Source organism: Quercus robur, chromosome 12 (assembly GCF_932294415.1).
Source record: "Quercus robur chromosome 12, dhQueRobu3.1, whole genome shotgun sequence".
Classification (NCBI taxonomy): Eukaryota; Viridiplantae; Streptophyta; class Magnoliopsida; order Fagales; family Fagaceae; genus Quercus; species Quercus robur.
In genome coordinates, this window is record NC_065545.1 from 5,434,877 (window position 1) to 5,451,737 (window position 16,861).

Consider the following 16,861-nt stretch of genomic DNA (forward strand, 5'->3'; position numbering starts at 1 on the left):
GAGGAAGAGGTTTTTATTATTATGACTTTTTATATCGTAATTCACTCAGAAAAGTAAAACACAAAAAACAACCAAAACAATTTTGATAGGTGTATCCACGCATGTCGGTCAATTCACACGCGTTCTAAACAGAGTGCAATAGGCATTTAAGTTTTATAGGGCGCCACCAAGGTTAGTAGCCAGGAGCTTGATTGGCGTGAGAGACTGAAGGCACAGTTGTCAAAACAAATCGTACATCTATTTTTACTATGTGTAAGCATGCATGGTCATGGACCCACTCACCTTCCTCAATTCCCACATGTCCTTTTCTGGAACTCTCTCAAACACGTACCCACAGTTCAACTCCAAGTGTCACTCTCTCCTCTCTCTTTGCTTCATGTTGCCCAGCTCTCATTGGTCAATTCTCACCATTGAAATCTCACACCAATCTTCTTTTCAAATACAAAATACTAGCAGAAGTACTGGTACCCACAAAGCCAAAGCACAAACAAACCACCTCTCACAGTAGCTCATAGCAATTCCTTTACACAAAGCTCTCAGGATGATCAAGACTCTGAATCCCTACACCACCACAGCAAAAACTGCTGAGATTATGTCTAGGTACAGGCCTATAGCTCCAAAGCCTGAGTCAGCCACAGATCCAAGCAATGAGTGTCCCTCCATGTCTCAGAAGATCAGGCAATCTCCTTACCTTAGGAACCTCTGGCCACAATTGCAAGCCAGGCCCACCAGAACGAGAAAGAGAGGTAGGTCTGCTATAACACCACCCTCCTTTAAAAGACCAAGAACCCATGTCTTTGGGTTTTCTTCTCCTTGTCATTTGACATCATCCCCTGCCAAGAATCTATCTTTGCAGGGTTTTGCTCATGGTCATGGGCTCCCTCAGTTTCCTATTCCAAACCTACCAGCAATTAGCAACAGCTTGGAAGTACAGCCAACCACAACTCCTACTTTAGTGACACTTCCTCTTCTTTCATGTCCTAATTCTGTCCCCAACCAAGCAGGGGCACCAGAGCTTGAGTTAATGGAACCTTGTGGTGAGAAAAAGGTTATAGATTTAAACACTGTAGCTGAAATTCCAGAGGAAAAGGATCTCTTGCAGCAACTGCAAGGACCCATCAGCAGCAATGTAATTGCACCTCAGCCAATTCGACCAGTTGGCTCTAGCATAAGCGTTGGCAGCATTAGTGAAGACCCAAGTTTTATCTCAGCTGTTCAAGTTCCTAAGAAACCAGAAGAGGTAGAGGAAGAGGTCGAGTCCGAGGCCTTACCGGCAGTGATATCAGACTCAAACAACAAAGTGAGGATGGCAAATTCGGCTTACAAGGAGATGGTGGGCCAACCAGAATGTTCCTGGCTTGATTCTATGGTGACCAGTGATGGAAAATTGGGAGGCAGCTCAAGCAAGAGGATCAATGGGGAGGTGATGCTTCATCTTTCTGATTCAAGGTTGCCAATTTCGTCAAATGGTTTTTCATGTTGGGTGAGGATAGAGTGGGGAAGTGGGGAGAAGAAAAGCTCAATCAATGCTTTCTGTGATGTGATTAGATTATCCTGTGAATCCAAGGATTATCTATTCACATGGAGGTTCCACACCCATAGCAGAGAGGCTTCTCAGCCCAGTTGTAATGTGTAAATATTGTACTACACAAGCATAATTACCACTAAATGCAACTTATCTACTACTGTGCAAATTAAATATCCAAGAGAAATATAGTTTTATAACAGCTTTTTTATCAACTCAGATTGAACTCCTTTTTTTTTTTTTGGTTGCCTTTTTAAGTAGGTGAGCTATGCATTGGAGCAACACACTGAGTATTATCTCATAGAACTTGTTCATTACAATTTTATTTCCAGAGAAGCAAGTCTACGAGGGTATTATCTCATAGAACTTGTTAATTACAATTATTTGCAGTGAAGTGAAATAAACAACAAATAAAAAAAATCAGATAACAAGAAGCATAAGAAGCTTTGTTAAATGAGCTTACATTCTCACAAGTCACAAGCACCCAAACAGAATTTTGGGAAACTCCATATTAATCAGCTTCGGTCTTTGGTGGGCCCCTCCATTTGTAGTTGTCAGCGTATGACTTAGGCTGCACATGATTAAAGATAGGTTAATGGGTTCATATAACAAATAAGGAAAATGTTAACAAATGTAGGGCATTAGTTAACGAGAAAGTTTTTATGAAAAAAAAAAATTAATAATAATGTTTTGACAATTTTATTTTATTTTATTTTTCATAAAACCAGATCCATGACTTCATTCTAATTTCTACACACAGGTTCAAATAAGTTCAAATAAGTAATAAAACTAGATCCATCATCCATGACTTCATTCTACAAACTATTGTCGCTAATATAATCTAAGGTCAGTAATTGGAGCTGAGTTAATATTCAGAATTATTCATATTTAAGTTAATTGAGAGCAATTTGATTAACTTAGGCTCATGTGTTTACAAACATATTATTACTTTTTACCTTAAAAAGTAAGTATAATATTGCTTCGTTCATCTGAACAAATGACCATAAACAATTTTACTGTTTAAACTTAAAACTTAAATTTGTTAATTTGAGATTGTCTCGTTTGAATAAATGAACCTAAACAATTGCTTTTTCTTTCCCAAAAGTCGAACTGGAACCAACTATTTAATATTGCTTCGTTGTTTGAACAAATGAACATAAGCAATTTTACCGTTTAATAGTCAAATCTAAACTTAAATTTGAGCTTGTTTTTTTTGAATAAATGAACATAAACAATTTTTTTCCAAAACCAAACCCAAACCATTGATAAACAGGGAAAATAAAATCTAACACTGAACAAATGAACATAAACAATTTTTTTTTCCAAAGTCAAACCCAAACCATTGATAAACAGCAAAAATAAAATCTAACACTGGAAAAGGAAAGATTAGTCAAATCTAAACTTAAATCTGAGGTTGCTTCGTTTGAACAAATGAACATAATTTATTTTCCCCCCAAAAAATCGAAACCTGAATTGTTGATAAACAGCCAAAATAAAATCTAACACCTAACACCGAAAAAGGAAAGAGAAGCTGTAAAGATTTCTAAAGTGTTTTTAAGCATGTAGATGTCATGCTTCTTGATTTTTGAGAATGAGAAATATAAATACTATCAAATAGGAATAAAAGTTGAGAATTAGCACATTCAATTTATTTTGAATTTATTATAAACACGAGCCGAGCTTAAACTCATCGTTAAGTTTGAATACATATTCAAATTGATTCATTTTCTTGTTAAACAAGTTCAAATTTGTTCACAAACTAATTGATTTTTTTCCCCTTAACAATAAATACACGTTAAAAATTACTAAGGGGTTGGTAGAGTTCAAACCCCAGTGTATCCATGTAACCGCTAGGAGCACTACTGCATATGTATTCTCATTGTCTTGGGAAGAAACTTTATATTTTCATTTTTAATTAATTTTTTTTTTGATTTGAGATATGTTTTTAAAGATTTTGTAATTGGTAGTTGTTATTAATTTTGAAAACTTAAAATAAATATAAAATGATTCCATATATATATATATTAAAAAAAAAAAACACCTAAAGATATATATTAATTAATTAATTAATTGTCATATCACTACCGACCGTATCATGTCCAAATTTTTTTAAAAATTGTTGGGAATGTGCTTGTGCTTCTTAGCACACAAGCACCCAAAACATAAACAATATATTTTCTTAGAACCGTGGGTATTTACTTGGATAGTTACAACTTACACAGAAGATTTGGAGGGGGAAAATTCAAGCAATTATTTTGGAAAACTATTGTGGATTGAAGTTCTCGTTATTATGTGAAAATAATAGCTACTTGTTTCATTTCCAGGAAAGTTGTCCAAACCTTTAAAATAGGCGTATGACGCTTCTTGACCTGCAGTAAAGAAAAAAGTATGTCAATGATGTTTATATGGAACAAACTGAAGGTGACAAACTGACAATACAAAATCCGGACATTACAATGTCATTTGAGTTAAGTATTATATACTAATTACAAGAAGGCATTTTACATATACTACCATTTTAAGTCTATATAACTTTCAAATATAAAATTAAGACTGTCTATTAGTGGCTTGATGCACTATACTTCCTAATCAATTATTTGGGGGATATATTTTTCAACTCAAATAAACAAATGTCACCAGGAATAAGAGAGAGTAAAACCCAAATAGTCCATAAATTAACTCATGTATATGAATGGATAAAAGTCAATGTACTCTTAACTTCTCAATTGAGGTTCCATTGTTTTAGTTTTTGAACAATATTGTCTGATTATTCTCCCTATAACGTGTATGACTAAAGAAGAATGATAAGTTTAATAGGAAGGCAGTAGAGAATACGATTTTAAATAGAATAGAATATTTGAAAAAAATAAACATATGGCCAACATCGATAAGTTGATGAGGATCCATAGCCGATTCCAATTTTATTGGGATTAAGTCTTAGTTGAGTTGAGTTGAGTTGAGTTGAGTTGTGCTCTCAATGATGTGTTTTCAGATTCCAATTTTATTGGGATTAAGTCTTAGTTGAGTTGAGTTGAGTTGTGCTCTCAATGATGTGTTTTCAGTTTAGTTGAGTTGTTCTCTGAATAATGTGTTTTGCCTAAGTTATACTTCTTTCTTGTCTAACGGAATCTAATTCATACATTTTCAAAGACAAGTTAACATCCTTGCTCAAACATAAGGGATGGGTCAGCTCCTGAAGATTAGGAAAAAAAAAACTGTCTAGTGAAGATGCAGTTCATCCAACCAATAAGCAAGCTTCAGTAGAAAAACTTCTTAAGACTCCATATGAATTTTTCTTACTGGAAGATTATACTAGAAATGGGAGAGGAAGCAACATAGAATTAACGAGATAAAAAAACATATGAAATAAAGGTCAATAAAGTCATACATACTTTCATAGAGTATCCACAAGATCAACATTTCAAAGACAATCTGATTCAGATATAATTTATCTGCATAGTGGAATTACTGACTAAAGAGGCACATACCACGTATTCCCAACCATATTTCTCAGCAAATGCTTTTGCAGCTTCTTCACTATCAAAACTTAATCCTCCCTCACCCACATTGGCATACGGGTCCCCTGTGGATGTCCAACCCATCAATGGATTTTCCCACCTGCACAATGTTAAGTAAAGAAATGGCATTAGCCATGTTATTAATGAATATAGGTTAGAGCTCATAAGGTCATAAAATACATTTTCTGGCAGTTTAAGCACAACTATCTTCAGCTTTAGGAACTTACTACAGCTAAATTCATTTTTATTTTGTATGCATTTTTCTCTCTTCATTGGTACTTGAACCATGGAACTTTTAGCCTTATAATTCATGCCCAAAGCCAACAGGTCTCATGGAGATCAATTTTGTGTCTGAGCCATAAGAGGTTGAGAAGGTTCTTCCTTTACATTACACCTACCCCTCTACCAAGACAAGGTGGAGGTGCAATTGTCATATATATATATATATATTTGATGAACTGGTGCAATTGTCATATGGAAGTATGGAACTGCTTTCAGATAATTTTGGCAGGATGAAAAAAAAGGGGAGTGTCCTAAAACATGATAGAAACATTGGATTACAGAGAATAAATGTTGATAATATGAAGGTGACGTGGCTATTGTTATAGATACACATTATCCATGCAAATGATTTGATTGATAAAATCCTAACCAGTATGTTAAACATAGATATTAGTTGATGCTTAGTGGAAGGTATTTCATTAGAGAATTAATTTTCCACATGAATGGACAGAACGTACTTCTGAGTAGACATAAAATTAATTTTCCAACGCCCAACTTTCCCAGAGCCTTGTTGTGTAGCAGTTCGGCCGGGTGAGTAAATTATGACCTGGCATTCATAAATTAAGCAATGTAACCTGGAAAATTTTCAATTTAAAAAATTCAAGAATCCCCTAGGAAAAACAGTAAAAAGTTGTTAACAATACCATGCATCTTGGATGGTGTCCTCAAGAATATATCATGATCCACTAGAATTTGACACCATTATACATATACTGACTGTATGGTCAATTATAAAACAACAAACCACAGCTCACAGAGCACCAAACAAATTGATAAGACATTCATAATTTAAGAATGGATCTTATCAAAAAAATCAATACCAGAACAGCAAAACTAAAAAATGAATATCATATACTATATAATAAAAATTGTCCTACAAACCACAGTTGCAACAAGTGGCTGCCCTCTGATTTTCCCTTTTATATTTTCCCCCCTTTTTTTTCTTCTCTGTACCACGTGGATGGTCCTTTTGCAGCTTTGCTCCTTTATTTACACATTTAACACTTATATATATATATATATATATATGAGTCATTCACTGCACTATCTTATCAATTAAGATTCTATTACTAAAGTTCGAAAAGAAAAATTAAAGAATTTTTATTATTTATTTTAATCATAGAACCTAATTTTTAGTCTTCACAAAAATTCTGGTCTTACATGGAAGCTTCCATCATATAATTAATTTTATATATATAAAAAAAGTAACTATTTTGTTGTAAAAAATTTTTATTGGTAAATTGAAACATGCATCTAGTTAGTTTTGAATCCACAGGTAATTCTTACATGCTTTGGGAGCAATATTCCCTCCTCTCACATGAGGGGTGGGCCTCATGGTGGAACCCACGCGTGGGCCCCACCCCTCATGTGAGAGGAGGGAGCATTGCTCCCGGAGCACCTAAGTTTTTTCCTGAATTCACAACCTTACTCTTCAGTCTTCACCTCTTATGGGAAGGAGGTTTCATTTGGGTTAGAGCTCATTGGTATTATTTTATTGTTTAATTTCAATAAAATATATGAAATCTTTTCTTTCTTTTACATATGAATTCTATTTAGTCCATGCATGGCAAGAGCATACTTAGGAAGCACATATACAAACACGAGTACAAGTACAAACATGGTACAATTCAGTGACTCGAGCAATTTTAAAAAAATTATAACATAAAACGGCCGGTACGACATGAGTGTAAATAAAGTGTCTGTACTTCCTATGTATTACTATTTTTTAGGTCAACAACATTACTATTTGGCCTTTGCTATAGCATTTTTTTTTATACAATAAATCAAGAGCAATCTGATAACCGCTACATCCCAAATTAAAAAATCCATCCCAAATCAGCAAGATTTCAAGGATAGCTCCAATAAAGCACCTAAGCTAATTTTTCCTAACATCCATTTCCACAAGAAAATAAAAAAATTACAATTCCTCAGCCAAATAGTTGAGAATTCTAGTAAATTCATTTGGTTAGACATTTTGGGAGCTTAAAATATCATTTTTAAAACCCGAAATTCTGTTTTGCAATTACAACTGTTATAACTTTTTTCACAAACGCTCATTTTAAAGTCAAAACACCATTTTCCAACTGTTATACAAATGCACCCTTAACACGATTCTCAGCCTTATATTGTTAATATAATAATCCCAAAAAATAATAAAAATAATTAAAAGTTCCGATTCAATTCTCTCTTAATCCAACATTTTCTCAGCAATCAAACGGAAACTCAACGAAATGATAAAAAAAAACAAGAAACTGAATGGTGAGATAAACAGAGAGGTGAGAGGAAAAGCGAAGAGCGTACCCTTCTTCGAAGGTGTTCTTCAGGTACTCCAGAAATTGTGCCGACCTCACCGGGCTTGACCTCCACCAAGGCGTCCGAAGCCGAAGAGAAAAATCTCGTAGTTGATAAGAAAACCGATCGAAGAGCACGACCGAGATTGAGGCCTCGTTGCAGAGATTGAGAGCTCGCCATTTTTTTTTTTTTTTTTTGCCTAACAAAGGTCGAAGGTACGCACTTGGCGGTAATGGTTGCAGCACGATACGTCTTGGAAATTACCGGAAAATTTGTACGTGGCTTCTTTTATCATGCTCCATTTGGCTATTTTCAACTTGTGCTGCCATCTCACCACTTAAATATATTGAATTAGTATTGCGCCTCCCTTACCGCGATGGTCACTCCACAAATATAAGTGCTTGTGGAGGGCAAAGACGGGTTTTAAATATCTAAGAAGGAAATTTACACATATACACCTAGATTACGTTAGAGTAAAATTTATCTTGTATATATATATATATATATATATATATGTATATGTAGGGTCAAGGGTCCAGTCTACATATTGGGCCTTGGGCTCTGGTCGAGAGCATGGTGATCCAAAGACAAATAAATGAAGGTGACAGAGTCAAACTTAGAATCTAATAAGTGAAATACGAATGGGAGAGTAGTCCGAGGAGGAATGTTTTCTTGGATAGACTAAGCACAACTCAAATATGTCTACTAAAAAATCAAGGTGACCTTCGAGGAAGCTCCAGTGATAGAGACGTGTCTCATGAACGTACAAGTAGGATAGGAGCTAGGAAATATCTAAAGAAAAAATGATGCCACCACATTTAATGCCCTTTAACTAACTTTCTAGCCACATTTATGTGGATAAGACTCCTGAACAGTGTTGCCTTGGCTACCACAATTAACAGAAAGCTAGAGGGGGTGTCTGATAGGACAGGCACTCGAGTAGTGACTCAAATAATCAACAGATGTAGGATTGAGATCATCATGAGGGACCTATATAATGTAAGAGGTCCTCCATTGATAAGGGGGGGGAGGGGGGAATAGAGAAAAGGCATTATAGTAATCTAAATTGCACTTGTACTCTGTTTAATTGATTTATATGAAAACTTACCTCCTTGGACGGTGAATTCATTCAGCTCTATGTTCTTTGTTTTTGCTTAATCATCTTCTACATCCATACTAGCCGTTGTCAAATTCATTAGGGTCTAGTTCTTTAACCCACTTTCTATAAATTCATTATTTTGGGCTTTTTAGGCTTAAGTCCATTCGTCCTGGACTGAGTCTCGAATCTGGTCCTTACAATATATATATATATATATATATATTTATTTTTTTAGTTTTATTTTAAATATAGATATAGATTTTTAACTTATGACATTTTTTTTTTTGTACATGTGGAGTTTGAAGTTCAGATCTCTTATTCTAAGATAAAAGACTTTACAAATTAAGTTATTGATCAGAGTAAGTTTAGAAACACAATATAATTCACAAGAAAATTTACAAATGAACGTATCAATTCATTATATGTCACAATAAATCTAAATAAAATAATAAAATATTATACCTAGATTCACGAAAATAAAAATAAGAATTTCAAGATTTATGAATAAACAAAGTTTACTATTATTTCTTCTATAAAAAAAATTAAAGGCATGATTAATGTTTAATTGTAAATACTCAATTTATAAATTATAAAAAAATTTATTATTTATTAACCTCATGCACGTGCTATGCGCATGCTTAAAGACATTTTTAAATAAAAAAATTATTAATTGTTCAAAATTACTCACTGTATGCACATATAGGATCCTTTTTTTAAAAATTAAAAAAAAAAAATCTTACATACATACATGAACTTAGTTATAATTAATAGATGTTTCTCAATTAAAATTATTTTACCTATTATCCTTTTATTTTAATCTAAACTTATTTAATCATTTTATCCTTAATTTGTATTTTTACGAAAATCATTTTGAACTAAACAATCATGGTTGTTTTGGAAATTAAATAATAAAAAGTAGACAGAAAGAGTCCTCTTCCAATTAATCATGGTTGTTTTTGGAAATAATGAAAATTGAAAAGTAGGCACAAAGAGTCCTATTCCAATTTTCTCAAAAAAAAAAAAAGAGTCCTATTCCAATTATATATATATATATATATATAATATTTAAATGATTAAATTTACAATGAATTTCTTAATTAATGATAAGTTTGCAATATTGACCCCATCATTTAAATGAGGTTGTAATCCATATTCCATTCCATACAAGGGGCTTGTAGCATCTTAGCGCCCATAAACAAGTAAAGCTATTCTTCTGTGCTTTTAACTAGAATACGAACAATATAAGAGGATGCAACCATTTTCCTATAGGTTAATTTTTGGGAAATGAGATTTTAACATAATAGGGATGTGAGGGTTTGAATGATTTTTTAATTTTTATAAGAGGCTACTTGCCAAGGCTTCGCAGGTATGAGCAATGGGAAAATATTCTTAAATCCAATCAAGTTCATTCTTAAGTTGAACACAATTTGTTCTCCAAAAAAAAAAAAAAGTTGAACACAAATTGTCATCGTAAAAAAATTAATTTATTTAACATTCACTATTTTCAAATAAGTTATGAAATTGAATTATTATGAAATATTTTGAAAATGAATGAATAATTATTTAGAAAATGATAAAATTATTTATTCAAATTAACAATAAAGTTTGATAAGAATTAGTTTCAAATGGATTACAAGTAATTCAAATAAATTTTAAAATTTAAATAAAATATGAACAAAGTTAAGCTACAAAACTAGTTGTAGCCTAAAACTACAACTTTACTTAATAAAATAAACATAACTAGATATTTTGAAAATCTAACGGTTAAATTGCATATTCTTTAGGCTTTTAATACACATGTCAAATTTTGTGTCAATCAGATATTATTTACTATATGGTCTATAAACTTATATTTTATGCATAATTTTAAACTACAAAAACTTGCAATTATTTTAACAATTTATTGATTATATAACTATTGATCTTTAGTTTTTTAAAAATTTCACAAACATGAAAGATATAAAAAGAAGATGTAATCCAATAGTAGATTTGTCAAAATTCACTTTCAATAAAAAGATATTGAGTACAATTAATTTTGTAACTAAATTTTGTCCATTAAATATTAGAATAAATTCGGTTCGGATGTGGCGTAAAAGGCCACTATTACGCCATCCAATAATAATGTGACACGTCATATTTTTGCAAATAAAAGACTAAGCACTTTCACACTAAATCAAATCCTCTTCAATATAGAAAACCAAATCCACACTTCTTCCCTAAATAGAGATGCTGCCGAGAATATTCAGTTACGACCATCGGAGGTGAAGGACAATTAGCGGTGGAGGAAGTGGACCACAGAGGAGCCTTTGGGGGTGTTGCTGACAACCCTCCAAACCTAAGGTGGTCATTACCTAAGACAATATCGATCTCTCAATCTGTAAGAACAAAAGCCATCAATCTTTTCGTGGTGGAATTTCACCACCAATTACATGAAAAAAAGTTGGAAAGAATGAAACCCACAAAACCAAATCTAAAAAAAGCTACTTCAGCAATAAGATTTTTAAAAAAATCTTTGATTTTTGAGTTGGGTTTTAATTTGGGTTGGCAACTCATGGAGTGGTTGTTGAAGTGAGCTTATATGGGTTGGTGTTATGGTGCCATTTGGTTGTTGAAGTTGGCTCATGTGAATCAGAGAGAAAGGGAGCTAGTGAGAGAGAGAAGCGAGTTTCTAAGCTGCTAACAGTGGTTGCGGGTGGCAGGAGTCGTGGAGCTTGGCTGGCAATTGGAGATGAGGGAGCTTGAGAAGATTGGCTATGGGCTGGTCTGAATAGAGAGAGGGCCGAAGCAGATGGTTGTTGCCTTGTTGGTGTGCCTAGCAAAAATATAACGTGACACATTATTAATGGAGGGCATAAAAGTGGCTTTTTACGCCACATAATGACCCAATTTATTCGAATTTATTCCCATTAAATATTTTAAATTAAATGCCGATAACTTCATGCACAACGGGCCAGGCTCGCTGAGGCCCATTGTTGACTACTTCGGTTTATGGATGCCAGGGCAATTTTTTGGTGAGTGCTTAGTTTTGGACCAGTTATTTGGGATTAAATCGCACCGGCTGTACATGCTACATATTCTTGTTTTTTCAATTGCTATTTGTTCGTTTCTGTGAAGCAAATGCCATTTGTTCTTAGTTTGTGTCGAGATCGAGTCTCTTAAGGTGGTTCTTCATGTCCTGTTCTTCCTCCAAAAACATTGCGTCTGTCAATAATCATATATATAATACAAGCCCAACCATCCCAACCCCAATACTACGTACAAAGTAGACACCGTCCAGTCTGCGTGAAGATCAGAATTAATGGCGCTCAATGAAGAGGATACAAAGCTTACCCAGCTGGAGTTTGCGTGTTCAGATCTGAAAACTCTGTGGCAAACCTCATCCAAAATGGAAGAAAGCCTTGGAAAGATGGACAAAAAGTTTGATCTTTTAGATGAAACTCTTTCGACAGCATCAAGAAGAGTATCTCCTTTACAGTCTTTAGCCATGGCTACCAAAGCCCTCGATATACAAATCAACCGAGCTGTTACTCTTGCTCTTGCTCTCCTGGAGAGCTTCAAAGTCACCGATTCTCTCCAGCTCAAGCTCCTCGAACTCTCATCAATCTTATCAGCAGAGACAACACCCAAAAAAAGGCTCAAGAAACTGCTCAACTATGTGGACTGTGTTAATCAGCTGAATGCCGCGATTAATTCGATCAGTCAAGAGGGAGAGCCGGTGATTCAAAAGCTTCAAGAAGTGGTGGAGTTTTTGAGCAGGACCAAGGCCACGAATCAGGATAGGACACATAGGCTCAGAGAAACTCTGTTCACTCTCAAAGCTCTCTATGAAAATGAGGTTGATGCGATGAAATTTGATGGGCTGCTTGATGAGGCTTTATTAAATTTGCAGGACGAGTATGAGAGTATATTACAGCTTTTAAGGCATCAAAATATAAGGGCTCAGGTGCAAGTTGATGATAAAGAAGCCGAGTTTGTGGCATCTGATTTGGGTACAGAGCTAGAGGTTGAAGTTCTACAACGAATTTCAGAGACTCTAGCTTCGAATGATTGCCTGGATATATGTATTGACATATATCTCAAGGTGTGTGAAATGGTTCCTCTATAAGTATTTTAATTATTCTTTATTAGTTGTTTTTAAAACCTAACTTCAATCTATTTTTGTTTCATATTATTCTTCAGATTTGAAACTGTAGTGATCACGAACCATTCTCTTCATGAAACAATTTTCTCAACATCCATCCGTAGTATATGTTCATGTTTAGACTTTAATCATCATGAACATTCAGTTTACAAGTATTAAGAAATATGCATTGATTAAAAAAATATTAATAATACTACTCCGATTATATCTAGAATAGGACATAAAGTACACAATTTCTTAATAGATATTGTAGCTCAGTTTTCAATTAAATTTAACTGTGACCTTAAAAGCTGTAATTATACATAAGGAAGCTGCATTAGCCAATAAGTCAATACCCCAATAAATTATCAAAAGAAAAGTCAATACCCCAATAAATCATATGGTTGTGCTATACTGGCTAATAAACACATAGTTATACTATATTCATCCTTTTGAATATAAAATACAGCCCATGAAAAATACTACAAAAATTCTATCTTTTTGAATATAAATTCAAAGAGGAGACGGCATCATTTGATACTGCCTACAATGTAGCAAGCTAGCAACAGTTGGACAAGATATTGTCTAGAGCATTGCCATTAGGAAATGAATGTAAGATTCAATGCAAATTGCTTATTCAGTTATTCCTCAAATAAAATTAAAATTAGAATATTTTTTGTCCTTGAAGACATGAATCAAATTAAAATTAAAATTAGTTTTCGTTGAAGCCAATATTGTGTAAATGCTAATGCTTATTGGTCTATGTGACAGGTGAGATACAGAAGGGCAGCCAAAGCACTGATGCGGCTAAACCCAGATTACTTAAGAACCTACAAACCCGAAGAAATCGATGCCATGGAATGGGAGACCTTAGAGACAGCAATAAGCCTTTGGAGCCAACACTTAAAACTCGCAGTCAAAACAGTACTTGTATCAGAAAAGAAACTCTGCAGCCAAGTTCTAGGAAACATCATGGATGGAGTGGTGTGGCCACTATGCTTCGTGAAGATTGCAGACAAAATCATGGCAGTCTTTTTTCGATTCGGGGAAGGCGTAGCTAGGAGCAGCAAAGAGCCGCACAAACTGTTCCAACTATTGGACATGTTCGATTCCTTGGAGAAACTTAAGCCCGAATTCTCAGACACTTTCGAAGGTGAAGCTGGAGCTGATATATGTACTCGGTTTAGAGAACTTACAAAGCTACTCGTTCACGGTTCGAGTAAAGTGTTTTGGGAATTTGGCCTCAAAATCGAAGGCAATTCAGATGCTTACCCTCCACCACAAGATGGCTCGGTACCGAAACTTGTTCGATATGCAATTAACTACCTCAAATACTTGACCACAGACGCATACAAAGCACGTATGGCCATGGTTCTTTGGACAGAGCAAATGTGGAAAGTGGGAACTCTATCAAAACCTGAAACAGACGAGAATTTACTCCAAGATGCCATTACCAAGGTCATGGATGCACTTCATAGAAACATCGAGACCAAAAGGTTGAGCTACAGAGACAAAATCTTACCCCACGTATTTGCAATGAACACGTACTGGTACATTTACATGAGGACGAGAAACACTGAGCTAGGAAAGCTTTTGGGAGACGAGTACATGAAAAACAAGTACAAGGTTGTTGCTGAAGAATCAGCGTACATGTATCAGAAGCAATCGTGGGGACAACTTGTGAAGCTGTTGGATAAAGAAGACTTGAAGAGGCAGAGCGAAGAGGGTTTGGGAAGCTTAGCAAGAGCAAAAATGGAGGCATTTTTGAAGGGTTTCGATGAGATTTCACAGAGGCACAGAGGGTCTTATAGAATTCCTGACAGGAATTTGAGGGAACAGATTAAGGAATCGATGATAAAGCTTGTGGTTCCAGTTTATACTGAGTTCTTGAACACGTTCTCGGCTGTGTTACGAGGTAAGCTGTATGTGAATCCGGATCAATTACAAGGGTTGTTGGGTCATATTTTCGACGGTTCTGATGCGAAGTTGAAGAGGCGTGATTCCAAAGATCGAATGGTTGGAGTGAATTCGTTGTCTGTGGAGGGGGAGATCATGGATTTTCGACGGTTTAGATCAATTTCAAGCAATGTGTAAATCGTCTGATTGGTATATAGTATTCCAGTCATCGTGCCTTCCTTGAGGAATTACGAATTAGATGGGTGGAATTGAATGAACGACTGATCATTGTTAATGCCTGCACCTGAAGGGGAATGTTCTTTTGGGGATATGGATTATAAATAATTTGTTTCTTTATTTTTCCCCCCTCTTATTACTCCATATAAATAGGGTCAATTGTGTGATTATTGTTAATTAAAATAATACAGTTTTTTTTTTTAAAAAAATTTATGACACTATTGGGATGTGTAATGTGGACCTGTGGTAGGTAAGTTATCCAAATTTGACATATTTGTGGTGGGTTTAAGAGTAGGAAATGGCCTAATGTAATTGTTGATATTACATTGAATATGACATTAAAAGTTACATATAAAACTTTTTTTAATAAAAAAAAAAAGGAAACAAAATTGCTGTTTTTTGTCATTTTAGGATAATAATTAAGGTTGTCCATAAATTCTCCAAACTTGACCCACTCGAGGGATCTGATTAGACCTGAACTGGACTCGATCAAATCGTGTGATTACTTCTGTTGATGGTGACTCTCTATTTTTAAAATTTGGTGATGGCAAGTTGAGTGGCAGGTTTACTCATTTGAAATCCAACCCATCTAATTTAGCCAATGAAGAAAGCCAAATCTGGGAAGATCTACTAGATTTAACAAGATCGATCTAGCGAGATCTCACTTGAGCTCTACAAAATCCTCGTCATTATGAGCATTTTATCGTCTCTCCCTGCAATTAGTCGTCCACTGCCAGTAAGGATGGCAATTTTGCCTTATCCCACTTAACCCACCCCTTCTCACTTCGCTCCATGTGGGTTTTCCCCGCCCCGTAAAGGTGGTGGGGCAGAAATGAGTTTAGACTTTTTAGACCCACCCCACCCCGCCCCCTTGTTGATAAAGGTTAAATTGTAAATTTTTCATACCCTAAAACCCTACTATTTTTCATACCCTAAAACCCTACTATTTAAAAAAACATGTCATCAGCTTATTTTATTCTACTCAACATGGCTCTCTACCTCTTTTTTCTCTCTAGCAAGGTTGGAAATAAGGTACCAATTTTAATGTTTTCTTTTGTCTTTATTAGAAACAAATTTATATACTATTAAATTATTGATTTTATATTATGAGATTTTTGTTTTTGTTGTGATATGGTCTTGTTAAACACTTGGATAATAATATTCAGTTTTTTGCTAAATATTAATTTGATTTGATGGGATAAATTTGTTTGTAATTTTAAGTATATTTTTATTAATGAAACAAGTTTTATTAAAAAAAATTGTAATAATTGTGGGCAAATTAACAAGAAGTAGAGTTTTATGGAGTGAGGCGGAGCTTCGCGGGATCCTAAGAGACAAGGATGGTATAAGACAAAACCATGTGAGGTGGGGCAAATATCCCATCCTTTGACCTCGCCCTACCCCATTGTCATCTCTAATTGCCGATGCCAACTGATTTGTCTGTCACCCATGAAAAGCCCTATTAGCCATTCTTTATCAGTCAACAATGGGTTGAATTTTTATCCGCTCAATTGAATTAGTTCGAGTACCAGTTAAGCACAAACTCGACTTGAGCTAACCCATGGACACTCCTAATAATGATATTGTTGAATTCAATACAAATAAATAAAAATAAAAGCCAACAAGAACCTAAATGGATTTATTGGACCAATCCCAAGTTAACCTTTATTAAAATAAATACAAATAGGACGATCAAGTGATAACCGAATAGTTTGACATCTTTTATAATGTCATCTATTTATGGTCAATTTATAAAGATATTAACACTAAACACAATCCAAGAATGGCTAGAGTTGGTGCTCTAATTGTTGTTAATCTTTGACTACAAACTGCAATTGCTTTTTTTTTTTTTTTTTTTTTTAAAAATATAGACAAACAACAATTTCTTTAAG

At 34.4% G+C, this 16,861-nt stretch overlaps 3 protein-coding genes across 3 annotated transcripts; 2 read left to right on the forward strand and 1 right to left on the reverse strand.

Moving 5' to 3' along the window:
* Positions 1-420: 420 nt before the first annotated feature.
* Positions 421-1,744, forward strand: LOC126709971 (uncharacterized). Its single transcript, XM_050410354.1, has one exon. The coding sequence runs from the start codon at positions 542-544 to the stop codon at positions 1,634-1,636; it is 1,095 nt and encodes a 364-aa protein (XP_050266311.1). The 5' UTR covers positions 421-541; the 3' UTR covers positions 1,637-1,744.
* A 54-nt stretch (positions 1,745-1,798) lies between these two features.
* On the reverse strand, positions 1,799-7,799 carry LOC126709972 (NADH dehydrogenase [ubiquinone] iron-sulfur protein 4, mitochondrial-like). The gene is made up of 5 exons (XM_050410355.1): positions 7,627-7,799; positions 5,784-5,872; positions 5,014-5,143; positions 3,865-3,894; positions 1,799-2,096 (listed from the first exon to the last, which is right to left on the reverse strand). The coding sequence occupies exons 1-5, from the start codon at positions 7,795-7,797 to the stop codon at positions 2,037-2,039; spliced, it is 480 nt and encodes a 159-aa protein (XP_050266312.1). The 5' UTR covers positions 7,798-7,799; the 3' UTR covers positions 1,799-2,036.
* A 3,932-nt stretch (positions 7,800-11,731) lies between these two features.
* LOC126709970 (exocyst complex component EXO70I-like) lies at positions 11,732-15,079 on the forward strand. Its single transcript, XM_050410353.1, has 2 exons — positions 11,732-12,797; positions 13,608-15,079. Exons 1-2 carry the CDS (start codon positions 12,015-12,017, stop codon positions 14,928-14,930), a joined length of 2,106 nt encoding a protein of 701 aa, XP_050266310.1. The 5' UTR covers positions 11,732-12,014; the 3' UTR covers positions 14,931-15,079.
* Positions 15,080-16,861: the final 1,782 nt, after the last annotated feature.